Source organism: Mytilus californianus, unplaced genomic scaffold (genome assembly GCF_021869535.1).
Source record: "Mytilus californianus isolate M0D057914Y unplaced genomic scaffold, xbMytCali1.0.p SCAF_5, whole genome shotgun sequence".
Lineage (NCBI taxonomy): Eukaryota > Metazoa > Mollusca > Bivalvia > Mytilida > Mytilidae > Mytilus > Mytilus californianus.
In genome coordinates this window covers 52,250,463-52,266,821 of record NW_026262701.1, presented here as the reverse complement: position 1 = coordinate 52,266,821, position 16,359 = coordinate 52,250,463, and the positions used below count along the sequence as shown (strand labels likewise).

The following is a 16,359-nucleotide window of genomic DNA, read 5'->3' as shown; positions in this document are numbered from 1 at the left end:
ACATCTTAAAATACGTCAAATGACTAAAATTGTAAGTCAACTCTTCGTAGAGTTATTCCCCTTTAATGAAAATTTTTACTAAAAAGTGGCCCTGGTTAAAGATGTTGGTGAGCAACACATGGCCTCTAGAGCCTCCATTTTAAATTCATCACATGTTTAACTCATACTGTCAGAAAGCTACATGTACTTATTAATAGTGCACTTTAAAATGAAAAAACTTAAAGTACTAATTTCACTTTTAAAAAATCCATTATCAAATCAAATTGATCACTTTTCCCTGTAAAAAAACTATATTGAAACTGTTTGGTTAATAGAAACATGCTAAACGTTAAGTGGAACATTTTTCATTCCTAGCGCAAGACTTAAATCATATTAAACAATACATCAATTAATATAAAAATAAGACGACGTGGTATATTGTAAAGAGAAAACTATCCATCAGAGTTGTCGATGAGGATGTAAACAACTATAGATCATCGTACGACCTGCAAACGTGCGCAAAACCTAAACCGTATATTAAACTATCTAAGTCCTGCACATGAAAAAAATATAAATAAACTCATCGTAGATACCAAGCTTTAAAATGTGTACACCAGACGTGCGTTTAGTCTACAAAACCCTTATCAGTGTCGTTCAAAATAGAAAAAAAGATAAAAAGGCCAATTAAAATACAAAGCTGGAGATCTTTGAGGACCAAAAATTCCAAAAGATTTTGCCAAATACATCTACGTTTATCTATTCCTGAGGTAGAAAATCCTTAGTATTTCGAAAAATCTTTGTAAACAGTTAATTTATAATTATGACCATATCAATGATATTTCATGTCAACACAAAAAGAGGAAACCATAACCAGTAAAAAAAAAACTATATATATATTTGACAATTAACGATAGCAACGGAATTACTAGTTCCTGACTTTGACAGACACCAGCAAATTGTTGCGAGCTTTAAAATATTTGTGAGCGCTCAAATTTCCTCCTTCAACCTGGGATAGTTGTGTATAACACAACAAAACAATCACCAGATTAGAACTAAGTTTTGTGCACTGGGGCGACCGGATGGTAGGTAGAAAATATTTACTGCCACTCTAAAAAAAGGACAAGGTATGAAAAGGAGCATTAGAACAGCAACCTACGGACCTCTTAAAGAGTTTTAGCAATGTGTTTTTAGCATTGTTCTTTCTCAATAAGAGGTATCGGTTTTAACATCCATATTCCAACCGGACGTGCCTTCGTAGAAACTGCCCCAACAGTTATTATGAATAAAAACTTAACGACACGACACAAATTTTATGGTCACTATGACGAATTGGTTGACCAATACAATTTGTCCGTGTCTCAACTTAATAGCGACAACTTTACGCGGTTGTCACTATAATGATTGTGTCATATTCCCAATCTAGACATCTTCGCTCGTGTATGTAACAACGTATTAGATTTTAGCGAGAGAAATTTATATATTACTGAAAAATTATTACACCAGGGTTTTTCGATTTCATAAACTAGTCAAAACATTTACTAAATTTTATCATCGGTATAAGGACATCATTCGAAAATATAACTCAACATGCAGACATCTTATACGTTCGGGTATTTCACATCCAATCTTTTATGGTAATATTCTTTACAAAGCACAAAAATGTCAGTATTCACCTCATATACTAACAAAACCTTTAAACAGACTTATTAAGAAAGGATATAGTTACGATACTGTTGTCAGGTCATTAAAAATTGCATATTTTGGCTTTAATATTGATTCACTTATAGGGTCTTTGCATCGGAATTAAACATATTTATTCTAAAACCAGTTGTTGGCATGACACAGGTTATGTTCTTCTCATATATTTTATGACGGTATAATACTAAACCCCTAATAAGAGGGATTGTGTCTGATATTCATATGATGAAGACATAATCTTTCAATCAGTTTAATTGAGGTCTGGAGCTGGCATGTCAGTAACTGCTAGTAGTCTGTTGTTATTTATGTATTATTGTCATTTTGTTTATTTTCTTTTGTTTCCTATTCTGACATCGGACTCGGACTTCTCTTAAACTGAGTTTTACTGTGCGTACTGCTGTATGTTTGTTTTTTTCTACATTGGCTAGAGGTATAGGGGGAGGGTTGAGATCTCAAAAAACATGTTTAACCCCGTCGCATTTTTGCGCCTGTCCCAAGTCAGGAGCCTCTGGCCTTTGTTAGTCTTGTATCATTTTTAATTTTAGTTTCTTTTGTATAATTTGGAGTTTAGTATGACGTCCATTATCACTGAACTAGTATACATTTTTGTTTAGGGGCCAGCTGTAGGACGCCTCCGGGTGCGGGAGTTTCTCGCTGCATTGAAGACCCATTGGTGGCCTTCGGCTGTTGTCTGCTCTATGGTCGGGTTGTTGTCTCTTTGACACATTCCCTATTTCCATTCTCAATTTTATCTTGATTGAATGTGGATTCTTATGGCGGGTGATCATTTATAGGAGGATCTATTAACCAGACAGCAAATATTGGGTGAGGGGCGACATCAATTTGTTCGAATTTGAATTTTGACAGGCGTAATGCTGGCAAAAAAAAGGAAATACGTTTGAGCGAATGCAACTATGTTTTGTCTGTGTTTGAACTCTCAATTACTTATTTTTGTTTAAAACTAAAAATATTTTTAGATATATAATCCGAAAAGTCTTTATTTGTTTTAATAAACATTAAAACGAAGGATGTCAGCGAAAAGTCGAATACTTGGATATCGCTCGGTAGTACTGAGTATCGAATATTGAAATAATACTCAACTAATGGGTTTCCTGCTAGGTCATTTTCCCTTTGTTTATAAGAGTTATTTTCTTGTGAACGCATATCGGATAACTAAATAGTAATCACTGATTAATCAGTTGAATTTTGTTTTGTGGGTTTGTGCTAAATTTTCGTTTAAAATGCGTCTGAAATTTTTCGTTTTGAAATGATAACAGAGTCACGAGATATATCCTTTAAAGTGGTGGGCTACAAACGAGAGCTGAATGACCAGAGACATCTAATCATCACGTCTTTCAAAAATGTGGGTTTTTTTACGTTGTAATGTAACTATTGTTAGATCTAGTGTAACTTTGTAATTATCTTTATTCAGTGGATGTTTATTAAATAAATAATTATAAAATTATTAATTGTATATATTTGTATAATTGATATTATATATTATATTTTGTGTGTATAGTACGAACATACACGAGCGTCACTAAGATATGTAAACGCCATACGACGGAGGGTTTGGAACTGTCGGTAAACATGATAAATGGGAAGTTAACAAATGAAAAATTGAAATCACGCTTGTCATATATTCTAGTTTGATTTTTTCCATTTGTGTCAATATCGAAGAAAATATTAAGATATAAATCAGATTTTCTACTTTCGGTAGTATCCGTGATATTGAGTTCACCGGGATATATGAAATGTAAGGACTCATTGAAATGTTGATTATAAAAAAATATGGACATCACCAGTATATCTGAAAGTGAAATTAAAGACTTTTGCAAGACATTCATTCATTTTGACTTTAAAAAGGTTCTGTAAGAACCATGTGAACTGTGCTTCTTATGAGTACAAACCAAATCGACCAGAAGTTTTGCACAATCAAAACCTATCACAAATCCGAACGTCTGCTGAAATTTCAACATGATCAATCCACCAAACTCAACAAATTGGTTGTCCATCAAAAAGTGTAGAACTTTGATGATAACATTTTAAGTGTATATAAGATATCAGTGATGTTCTTCACGAAGATTTAACATAGCCTAACACAAGAAATGTGTATTTACGTTTCTCATTTTGTAGAAACAACTCTGTTTAAAGAGACGATAAAGACGATCTTTCAATTGAGCATGGAAAATAGAAGTGTAAAGCTTAGATAAATTAAAGGGTTCTTAAGACCATATTTTCACTGTAGAAAGAGTGGGTTAAGAACTTTATTAAGATGCTTATATGAACATATTGACCATCCGGCTATATACTGTTCTTTATAATGAGGTAAGGTATCCAGTATTACAATTCGATATTTCTGTAAATTACCAGTAACACATAATATATAAATTTAAGAAGATTGCTAATGAAATCGCCTGGTTTTATAAGAAATATACAATACAAGAAACCTAAGTATCATTGTTGTAGCACTTAGGGGCATTGATAACACTTATAATTCCAATAAAATATCTGCAGTTGGTTAAAAAAAATGGATATATTCATCGTCCTTCTTTATGTGAACACCAAAGAATGGAATTGTGATTTTCTAAAATATCCTCTTTCGTGAAGGATTCCCAATTTTGCTGTGAGTTCCAAGTTCTTTAGTAACGCATTCCAAACAATGTTTTTTGTATATAAAAACAATATTTTCCAAGGACGATCCAATCGGGAGGTTTGGATTTTACATCCTTGAGGGTAAAGGTTTCTAATAACCTTTTGTGGTAGACAGTTTTAGATGCAATTGTTTTGAAGTAGGTAAATGAAGTGCAGGCGTAGTTTTATCTTTGCAGCAATCACGTATTTGCTTTGCTGCAATTTTTTGTTATGCTTATATTGATGGAACCCAAACCGTTATAAGACCATTCTACTTTTAACAAATTGCGTTTTTCGTCATCGTTGGAAGAAGTTGTCACGAGTTTGAAATAAAATCGAAAGTTATTTAGCACTGTGATTTGATGTTAAAGACATATTGTTACACTATTGCAGATTTCTAGATAGGTTTCTTTATTTTCTAAATTTGAAATCAAAATATACATAAATAAGATGAGTTCATTTGTATTTAAAATAACTCATAACCTTTTATCTGAATTGCTACGATTATCTTTCTTCATGTTCTATATGAATGCTCAAATGTTGTCAATTTTTTTTTCAATGTAGTATTTAGCAACCATTTAGCGCATTGATATGGATTCAAATGCGCGATTCCTGGAATGTTGAAATGGTATTGTTTGATTCATTGAAAAAAATAGGTATACGAATTAAATTGTTCTCCTTCAAGGGGTAAACATGTATATATATATATTAATATATCAATGATTGAGTGTAGATACTAGTTTTTCATTGATTGAGGACGATTATTCGCGTTTCGCCAACAAATAAAATAGTTATGAAGATTTAACCAATGAAAATCTTAGTTTATCTGATACCTTAATTACTGAAATATATTCTACATAGTTTTATATTTACACCTATGCGTAGGAACTATTTTGTTTTAAACATGTAATATTTTCCAGTATGTTCTTTTTCGACCGGGCCCAATTCGGTGGTGTGACGTCTTACAAAGTCTATCCCAATTTTTTTTGCAAAGAATTTCGCTCAAGCCGGTGCTAGGGGTCGTTTTAAACTTGCAGTGAGGTGAGAGTTTTTTTTTTTTTTTTTTTTTCCGTGTTGAAGGCCTCACTGTAACTTTAAGATGAAGAACAGATATAAAAGCGCTGTTCCTTTGCTTTTTGTGTGTTTTTTGCTGTGCATGTTTTGATTTTGTGTCATGGATGGATACCCCATATCTTTTTGTTTTTCTATTACATTGTTTATCATACAACACGTTTTCCTGGATTTCACTTTTTTGTTTTGTTGTCTCATTAAAGTATGCCACATCGCTTTCAGTTATATTTAATATAAATGTAATATATAAATATAAAAGTTTTAAAAGAAATCAGAAGAAGGAAATGTCGTTTTATATGCAAAATGACTACAATACTAAAACTCTTTTTTCGAAACATATATATTGATAACCTGCATTTTGCTTATTTAGGGGGGAAATTAAAAAAAACAAGATTAAGAAAGTCTGATAAATCATTGTGATTAGACATGTAGTTGAAAAATACATGTTTGTTTTAATCATATTTTCAAACAGACATTCAAATATGCACATACATTAAGCTACGCGTTGATATATTTTAAATATATTTATAATCATTTACAATGATATGTGAACTAGATCTATTTGAATTAACCGATAAGTTGACAATATTCACGTCATTCAAATCACATTCTGTTTGTGAAATCGTAACCTTACACCCAGAATATATATCGTATTGAGTTGAATAAAAAAGACTTCCTGTTTGTTTTGTTTACTGAAATGTTACGGATTCGAGCAAAAGGTATGTAAGATGATTAAATAAAGCTAAATTAGAAATACTTTTGGTGTATAACAAATTTCATTTTCTGAAAACTTTCAAAAAATAGGCATAGCATTTTCACTAACATTCTTTATGACAATGTAAATAACGTATTAATGATAAAACTTTAACTAACAACTTGACATATTCCATAAAATTGAAAACTTCTGCGCGTTGCTCGGTTATTGAAGATAAATTAATACAGTGATGCTTATTACAAACTTTTTTAAAATTTTGCATCTCAATATATACCCATCCAAATTGAATGTAAGCTTGATTACGTAAGGTTATTCATTTATTTTTCGAGAAACAAAAATACAACAACAAATTTTAATTATTGATACCCTTTTTGAAATCCCGTAAAATATCATTTACATGCCAATTATTCATTCAAAATGAATCACATATTTTTTAGCTTTGACTGCGTATTAAGTTAAGTTCAATATATATATATATATTTCATGATTTGAAGGTAACATTTTGTTTTGAAATGGTACTATTTTTAGATATGTTTCGAATTACTTTTATAGTATTTCGAATAGTTTTTAAACGTTTTGTACAGTAACTGTAAATATACAAAAATGACTTATCAATAATATTACATATCAGCAAAGGAGCTGATAATACCAGCTCATGTATCTTGCAGTTTTGTTTACTAAAGATTGAATTTAAGATGAGATTTTGGAATTATAATACAATGTCCAGGTCCTTTAGATTTGCATTAAATATACAATGGAAAATAATAATAAAACCAGGCATGTTATTTCATACAAAGTGATCTTGAAATTTGGTGACTTTGTTGAACGAATCTATCCCGTCGAACTAGGAATAAAGGATACTACAGATGAAGTTAAGTCTGCCTCGTATCTTGACTTAAATCTAGAAGACAATGAGGGTCGGTTGAAAACAAAACTTTACGACAAAAGAGATGATTTCAGCTTCCCAATTGTTAACTTTCCATTTCTATGTAGCAACATTCCAGCAGCGCCTGCATACGGAGTATATATCTCCCAATTGATACCATATTCCCGGGGTTGTATTTCCTATCATGATTTCCTTGAGAGAGGATTGCTGCTCACAAGGAAGCTATTGAACCAAGAGTTAAAAATGGTAAAGTTGAAATCATCCCTTCGTAAATTTTACGGACGCCATCACGAGTTGGTTGACCGTTATGTAATAACCGTTTCACAGATGATATCGGATATGTTCCTTATTTCGTAACTACAATACCCTTCCCTTTTCACGAATGTGACTTACCGAATTAGACTATTTACCGGATTTGTAATAACATAGGCAACACGACGGGTGCCACATGTGGAGCAGAATCTGCTTAACCTTCCGGAGCACCTGAGATCACCCCCAGTTTTTGGTGGGGTTCGTGTTGCTTAGTCTTTAGTTATGTTGTGTCATCTGTACTATTATTTATTTGTTTGTCTTTTAATTTTTGGCCATGGCATTGTCAGTTTGTTTTCGATGAGTTTGACTGTCCCTCTGGTATCTTTCGTCCCTCTTTTTTAAGAACAATAACAAAAATACCAACCCAAAAAAACACATAAATTTTAAAAGAAAAAACTTGTCCACATTATTCAAGGAATTCCGTGTGTACCTGTATGAAATTTCAGTTGCATTAAGTATACACCTGACAGCTGGAATAAAAATGGTATTTATGCATTTGCTGTATAAGAAGCTGTTGAAATATTTTCATTTTCCCGAAGTTTGCAGTTGATACGACAATCTTTCTCTTCAATATATTTTGTCTTTAAACATAGCAATTAGAACAACACGTATTCACGTATTATTCTTTAAAATTATTGATGTTTTTACAGGTAGTACAAAGACTTGGAACACCGTTCTTGTAAAAACGTAAAAAAATACGTTTATGAGAAGATAGAAAAAGGCTAAGGTATGATACAACGAAAACAATATATTGTGTAGATTCGTTTATTTAGAGTTCATACAATATCTATGTCACTTTATTATAATAAATATATTTGTCATCCATTTGAGGATTTTTAATATATTAGCTTTTTTTAATTTACAAAAAGGTTTAATCAAAAAGTTTTTATAATACGATTCTGTAGTTATTCATAAGTGTGTTTGATCAAGACAAGAAAAATTAGTAATGCACTTTATCTTTATATCTTTAAATAATAATTATTTAACTTCAAATCAAAATCGTTGCTGACAAAACCTGAATTTTATGAGTAATCCCCATCCCAGTGTGAATTACTTGGAAAATCTGAGTTTTTTTGAGTTTTTCTAAGAAATACTAAGCATTTAATTAACTTGCTGTTATCAAATACTGGTTTGAATCTTTAAGATGATCCCATAATCAACTACAAATGCAATACACAAAAAATGTATAAATGTATATAGAAGAATTTTTTTTAATGTTTTAAATTTAAGAAATGATATTTTATGTTCGTAAGTACATATTGACAATGTATACAAAATAATTTCTTAATTATATGTATTTAAAACCTTATTGAGTTTTGATTAGACTTTCTGCTGATTTAGTATTGCCAGAATTTTTCTCTAACAAAAGTTGCATCGTAAACATCTAGACTCTAAACCAATGTAGGTGATTTATCCGACAATACCGAATGACCTAGCATGAAATAATTCTTTGCCGCAATTACTCTTACAGGAGTTAAACATGTCTATTCAAAACCGTAGACACTCTTACGGCACTAACTAACAGATCAATCTCCTCGGTTGGTGATTTGTTCAATAAAGGATCAACGATATTGTTTTTATCTTGAAAAGGGAATTTAATTTTTTACAAAATGTACCATTTAAATTGAACTTTGGACATCGCTACCTTACCTCACATAATGAATTGCTAAAATGATGAGAATAACTTTTTAATATAAAAAAGAACCTAATATTGTACCAATTTGCAAATATTATTAAATAACGTTGTTTTTTCACACATGGTAGGTGGAAACTCATAATCTGAATTTTCTTTCAGAGCTGTACCAAAACTTGAAATAATGTCGATCCCATGAATAAAACGTCAGTGTATGGAATCATTCTAATTCTAATTGTAAATTTGCAGACACTTCATGAGGAAAACAAATATTTTTTGCAATATTTTTGTTTAATATTAAACCATATAAATACGTTCGGACTGAAATTAATTCACGCGACACAAGGAAGACTTTTACGTATTACCATTATTCAATAGTGTGTGAAATCGATTATTGTAAGCCTTTCGATGTAGTTTTAAATGAAAAAAAGTCAAATAGACCAGTTAAACGAGCAACAAGGTAACATTTCTTTATGAACATATAAACTTTTAACCTATCATTTAAATATAAACGAAAAGTCTTGAAATATGCTCAATATCAAAGTAAAAGCAAAAGTGTAAATCTATGTTAAAATTGTACTGCTACGTTTTTCTTTTGTAAATAAATAATTAAATGCTATTTATTTTATTGTAGATGCGATATTTTTTTTAATGTAGTTGCGATATGTTTTTATTGTAACTTTACGTTTTATGTTATATGAAGGAGCAAGTCTTAGCCGCCTATTGCTTACTGTCAAAATGAACTTTTGAGACATCTATCGAAATCCTTAATTGTTCTTCAAGAATATTTGTATTAGATAAAAGTTATATGGCAGATGTTTTTTACTTGTTCCGTTGATTGATACCGTTTGATTTTGTTAGTTTTTATGGACTTCCCCCTTTTGCATTTGCCTAGGAGTTCGATAATGTTGTTATACTTTTTTAAACGTGAAGGATAAAATCAAGTGAAGTTGTATAGACCGGCCCGATTATTTGTTCAAATTGGTTGCATCGATATAACATCTATTACATTTCCATAGGAACACAATGCATGAGGCCTCGATAGTTCATTGACTGCGAAAGTTTTGCATCGCTTATAAAGTCAGGAATATGACAGTTGTTTCCATTCGTTTGATGTGTATAAGCTCATGATTTTGTCATTTGATAAGGTTGGTATTTTTGTTATTTTACTTTTTAACTGTTAGTGTTTTTGATTATGTCAAATTAAGGAGAACCATTGACAGTAGGTCAACGATATTTTGTCTGCAGTTTTAAAAGCATTATCATATTCATTATCATTTCCAGGGAGATTATTAGGCTCTGCAACTTCAGTCATGTTCCATTGACTTTGAATGTTTTGCATAATAAATGCATGATAAAGTATTTTCCTTTTAATTTCAACAACTGCCTTTAACTATTTAAAAAAAAATTACATATAGACATGACAGATATTTTATTTATTCAGCGGAAGTTGAAAGGTGGTTAAAACTGTGCAATATTGATTTGTAAACACAAAATTGATCGACGCGCAGGGGATATTGAACATCGTGTCTACTTCTTTATAAGCGTATAATTTGTTTATTATGTACGTAAATCATCTATACGAAATTTCAGTGATATTTTACCTATACCATGGAACCTGTCAAGAATAATTGTCAATGTTTCTACTTTGTTTTAAAGTATTGTGCCATATTATCGTACTTTTTTCAAAAAAAAGTATCGCATTTCTATTAGAAAAATATCGCAGTGTAAATATTTTTTCATAATAAAAACATATCGCTATTTTATTAAAAAAACGTCGCATAAACTTAAGAAAAAATAGGATGATTGTCCTATTACAAGCGATTTTGGCGTATCATGCAATCGAATAAGCTCAATGACCATTCCACTGTCTTTGGTACATCATTGTCAAAGTATTTGAACACCTCAAAATTATAGTAATGCAAATGCATATTTACTCGTATAAATACAACATACATGGGATTAAATATTCAAAATACATGGCAAGTTGTATATACGTTTGTCCTGTATAATACGTCTATGTTTTAAAAAGAATAAACAAGCACTTTCTGATGAATGTTGTATTATTCCACCAAATGTTAACATTCGTCTGAAAATTCCCCATAATGCATCTCATTTACAAAAGAAAATATCGCTACTCCACATAAGAAACGGATTTCTCGATTCGCACTTTCCATAGACTGATCCAGCTCTATATTTACAATTTCATGTTCAACGAAAATAAACACTTGTATTACTGAAACAATTAGAGATATTAATAATGATTATACTATTTTAAATATCAAATACTTGTACTAATACCAAATTTTTTTTTTAATTTGTCCCTGTTGAAGTAATTTTGTTTTCTTATTGACAGCTTTCTGACGGCAATTTTTAGTACATCTCTTTTATGCAGGCGTAGCACTCTCTTACTTTTATCCAATCAGCTGTCCTATTGGACAAAGATTTGGGCGATGATGATTGAACAATGATTATGACAAAGTAATAGTTTTGACAACAGATACAAAATCAAATCGTTTTTGTGGCTGCTGTGGGCTTGTCATTTAAAGTAAAACTGACTTTGTACAAATTGCTTTGTAACCTCAGAGAAAACGTCAGATGTAAGAGCATTTTGTCGATTTAAAACTGGATTCATCTTCCTCATCAAGTCTAATTAGCCATATAGTATTCCTACAATGTATTCGTAACAGTATGTTATAATCCAAGCGTTTTATTTTAATTTCAGCAAAGACTATGGATGACAAGAAAAATTTCTCACTAACCTTTCCGTTTCAAAAGCAAAGAAAAGGTAGGTCTTGCAATGTATTCAACAAGAATCAGTTGAATTTTGAATATGACAACGAGGTTGATCTAGATAGAGTTTCGATGCGACAACTTGAAGTTTTGGAAATGAAAATAAATGTAGACGAAAAGAGTCACCAAGATGAGAAAAATCAAATCCTGGAGAAAAGCGGGGAAAAAATTAAATTGCTGGAAGATGAAAATGACAGTTTAAAAATTAAGACTCAGGATCAAGCAGACAAAATTAAACAGTTGGATAACGCAAACACGAAAAAAGACAGAGAAATACAGAAACTTAGGAATAGAGAAGATGAACTGTCCGAAAAGATTTCTGAACTAGAAACTCAAATTCAGCAAACAAAGGAAACCACCATTGAACAGAAATCAGAAATTGAGAGGCTGAAATCCGAGTTATTTAAAGTAGAAAACGAGCTACAACAACTGAGAATAAAAAAAGAGTCGGACGAAAAATCTGTTCAAGAACAAATACAAAATCTGGAAACCAAATTAGAAAAACGAGATGCTGAAATGCAAAGTAAAATAGAAAAACGAGATGCTGAAATGCAAAGTAAAAATGAAAAACGAGATGCTGAAATGCAAAGCAAATTTGAATCCGTGGTTGAAAAACAATTAAAAGCACTTATAGACCAGATGAAAACTGGCTCAGGCAATAATGATAAAACTACTATAAATAATACAGGGAATATTCAAATCAACCAAACTAATAGTAATGGTGCACAACATACACACCGACAAATGTACCCTATGAAAAAAGTTACTCCTGTGTTCGAAGATGGGAGAAGTCACGAAAACTCATCAAGATTACGTAGGGAAAGAGGACATGGTCCATGTGGACGACAAAAAACAGAATAATCTTATTGTCATGATTGGATATATTGGTTTAAAGGCGACGAGCACCTGGATATGAAATATATCTACGGTAACCAAACAGTTTTAATTGTCTCTTTAGCTTACGTATCCTATCATGGCTTCCGTGTAGTTAACTGAGTGATGTTTTGTTGACTGTTGATTGTTTGTTTCGTCTTCTTTTCTTTCTATCATGTTGTTATTTGAATCACTTTTTGTCCATTTGGCATATTGTTTCGTTTAAACAAGTTCGTCTACGCTCCAAAGCAAAATGAATAAACACTCTTCATTTTATCATGTTTATAAAAAGGTATAGCTCCCCGTATTTATTTCGAGAACTAGGCAAAACACCATTTAACAATATTATAAAATCATTTGGAGTAAAATCATTTCTTGGCGAATTTAACATCATATTCAACGACTTTAATCGGACAAATATTTTCAGGAACCCCCCTCTCACCCTTTTCAATGAGAAAAACCCAAAATACTAACAGAAGAAAACACTATTCATTCCTGTTTTCTTCCTAATTATCAGCATAGGGTAAACTTGGGTCGATTTGCAGAAAATAGCAGATTCGTAATCCCCTTTATATTTAACATATTTGACAAAATTTAACCCCTTTTTCAAAATTCTAGATAATAAAAAAATCATTTATAAATAAGTCAATCATTATATAATATTTATCAAGTGTTTGTTTAAGAACAAGTTAATAAGTTGAAGGCACTTAACGTCTTGTCCTTAGTTCTTATTTATAATCATAATACTCCAATCTGACTTCTATTAAATTTTATATACACAAATTTAAAAACATATTATACCTACTTATGAAACAAAAACAAATGCAATATTGCGGCTCCGTGGAGTGTAAGTCAGATGTCAGTTGTTAGTTTTCAGTTCCTATCTACCTGAAGGGATAAATTGCTTCAGCCGACAAAGTTGTTTTATATTAATGTTCAAAAGTATAGTATGCACGAAATCGTGTTATTTTACGTGACCTTTTGCGCCAGTTGCTATTTTCATGATGTATCATTTGCGCCGAATATTATTTTTTAAGGTATCTATTGCGCCAATTTACGGAATTCATTTGCGCGAATTCAACTGAACTAATATCTTATCGTACGTGTAATTCCTTAATAAATTATGGTATCTTAAACATGATAATTTATGTAATAAATGGGACTATTGTTGCAAAATGATAACAAAGTAAAAGCTTTATTGTACAGTTGTACTGTAGATGTAAGATATTATAACCTGGTTTTACAGATTGGTTAGGGTCAAATTATAATATTATGATGCATCTGTTTATTTGAGATCAATCATAGACATTAAATATTACAGAAGTGCATAAAAACTTCATAGAATACTAGAGTTAATAATTAGTAACCTTTGTACTTTCATCATAGGTTCGTGTTGCTCAGTCTTTAAGTTTTCTATGTTGTGTTATATGTAATGTTGTTTGTCGTTTTCTTTTTTAGCCATGGCGTTGTCAGTTTATTTTAGACTTATGAGTTTGAATGTTCCTCTGGTATCTTTCGCCTCTCTTTTGTAAAGTAAAGATTTTATGAATGACACTCGTTTGTGAAGTAAGATACATTAGACTATTTTATAATATGCTTAATTGATCATGATGATATGCTATTTGATACGACTTATCAACTCATGTATGTATTTACATTTAGAAGTATGATGCAAATTATGAATGTCACTGCATTATTGATAATCAGTATAATTGATTTTATACGGGATAGAATATTACATACGATCTTTTGGCACCCCATAAATCACGACTATTTTTAACATGTTTAATTCCACCCAACTATTATATGTCATACTACATACATGTTTGCATTTTGGACAATATCATCAAATGTATAGTTTTTACTTACTCAGGTGAGGTTTAGGAATTTTTTGTCAAATGTTTGGACTCCTTTGTTTTTTTCCAACGACACAGGGTAAAATATTTTGCTCATAACACCCATTTTTTCTTTTCATGTAAGACTTCAATAGCTCATAAAAGGTCATTTACCAAAATTTATGCAGATTCTAGATTTATTTTCTTTCAATTTGAGACCCAAGTAATACCAATGCAAATGTAAGGTAAAAGTCCGAGTCAGCCTTTTCCCGCTATTTTTAAAAGAATAAAATATCTCGAAAAGGAGCTCCATAACCTATCAATATTTTAAGCTTATTTTGTTCCTTATCTAATGCGCTTCTGACTTATAGTATCAATTTTAAATTCTAGTTTTTTTTTAATTTCACCTAAGTACATCCTTACAGCAGTTAATAGCCGGTATAACTCAAAAAAAGAAAGATTTCATGTCGTTGAAAACAACCGGAATTATACAAGAGGAGAACTCAGTCGAAGGGATCTCGTTTTTGACTTGAATTGCAAATTTTAGCTTTTAGTATAATTGTATTGTCTCACTGTGAATAGAAGGAGTGAAGTCGTTCGCGGTTTTAATTATTAAAATGAATTGGTGCAAACGTTTTCTTTTTTTTTGGCGCAAATGATACAAGGCATTTTGAAAAATAATGGCGCAAAGGTAGAATTGGCAAATGAGTTGCTTTGCAAACGGATGATTTTTTTTTTTTGGCGCAAACGGATTTCGCCGGAGTTTTTCGTGCTTCTATTCCTTTTTTATATTTTTCCCACTAGAGAATACTAAGAATTAAATTAGCATTACGTGAATGCGCAAATTATTCAGTTATTGTATACGTATTGTTTATCTCGTTGGTTGTAAATATTAATTTCAACTGTTTAATATATTGGGTAAAACTGAGTAAGAGTTTGTCTTTTTGTAAATTTTTTGAATGTAAGATATTTTATAGAAGCACTATAAGCAAAAATTTTTTATAAAATAAAACATGCTACATGTACTAGACGTTTAGCAACCAAAAATCCATCAATCAATCAATTTAAATAAAACAAACAATGAATTGTTTCATCATATGTTTAAATATCCTTTCTTCATTTGATGATATCATCTGCAATTTATAATGTATGTCTCATGTAACAGGTCAGGTAAACATTGTTAGGTTTATACTTGGCAAGGGAAAAAGTTAAATAATTTCACAATCAATGTCAATCTATGATCACAGACGTTTGAAGGTATGGAGTTCGGAAACTTCTGTCTGATGTTAATAAATGATCCAATGTTTCACAATTGACTACATTCTCCGAATGTATGCACATGTGGATAGCAATGATAAACATGATAGACTTTTCAATGCATATGTTAATACTTATTCATCATAAAGTGATTTTGAAATTATATATGCATTATAATTACAATGGTACAAATGACTTCCTCTAATTTTATCTTTTATGCCACTGGTAATGTGTTTCTACAAATTATTGATCGTTCCGTTATATGTTCTATTTTTTATCGTTGCTTAAGATTTTTTGTCGAAAATCGCATCGCCGTATTTCTAGATAAAATTGAGAATAGAAACGTGGAATACGTCAAAGAGACAATCACCCGACTAAAGAGCAGAAAACAGCCGAAGGCCACCTATGGGTCTTCAACACAGCGAGAAAATTCCTCACTTGGAGGCGGGCTTCAGCTGGCCCCTAAACAATAATGTATACTAGTTCAGCGAAAAAGGACATCACACTAAACTCCGAAACATCCGTATCATACATGTCATACCATCACAAGATATCAGATATAAGAACATAACCCGTATCATGCTAACAACTGGTTTTAGAATAAATGTGTTAATTTCCGATGCAAAGACCCTATTATTAACTTTGTACAAGTTGTTATTGGTTTTGTACTAGT

The 16,359-nt window shown here is 31.2% G+C and overlaps 1 protein-coding gene across 2 annotated transcripts; it reads left to right on the top strand.

Moving 5' to 3' along the window:
- Positions 1-6,013: 6,013 nt before the first annotated feature.
- Positions 6,014-15,886, top strand: LOC127702487 (interaptin-like). Of its 2 annotated transcripts, XM_052206700.1 has the most exons (4): positions 6,014-6,101; positions 7,946-8,022; positions 9,948-10,076; positions 11,654-15,886. In XM_052206700.1, exon 4 carries the CDS (start codon positions 11,662-11,664, stop codon positions 12,580-12,582), a length of 921 nt encoding a protein of 306 aa, XP_052062660.1. In that variant the 5' UTR covers positions 6,014-6,101; positions 7,946-8,022; positions 9,948-10,076; positions 11,654-11,661; the 3' UTR covers positions 12,583-15,886. The 2 variants fall into 2 exon arrangements, with proteins under 2 accessions (XP_052062660.1, XP_052062659.1); XM_052206699.1 differs by lacking the exon at positions 9,948-10,076.
- Positions 15,887-16,359: the final 473 nt, after the last annotated feature.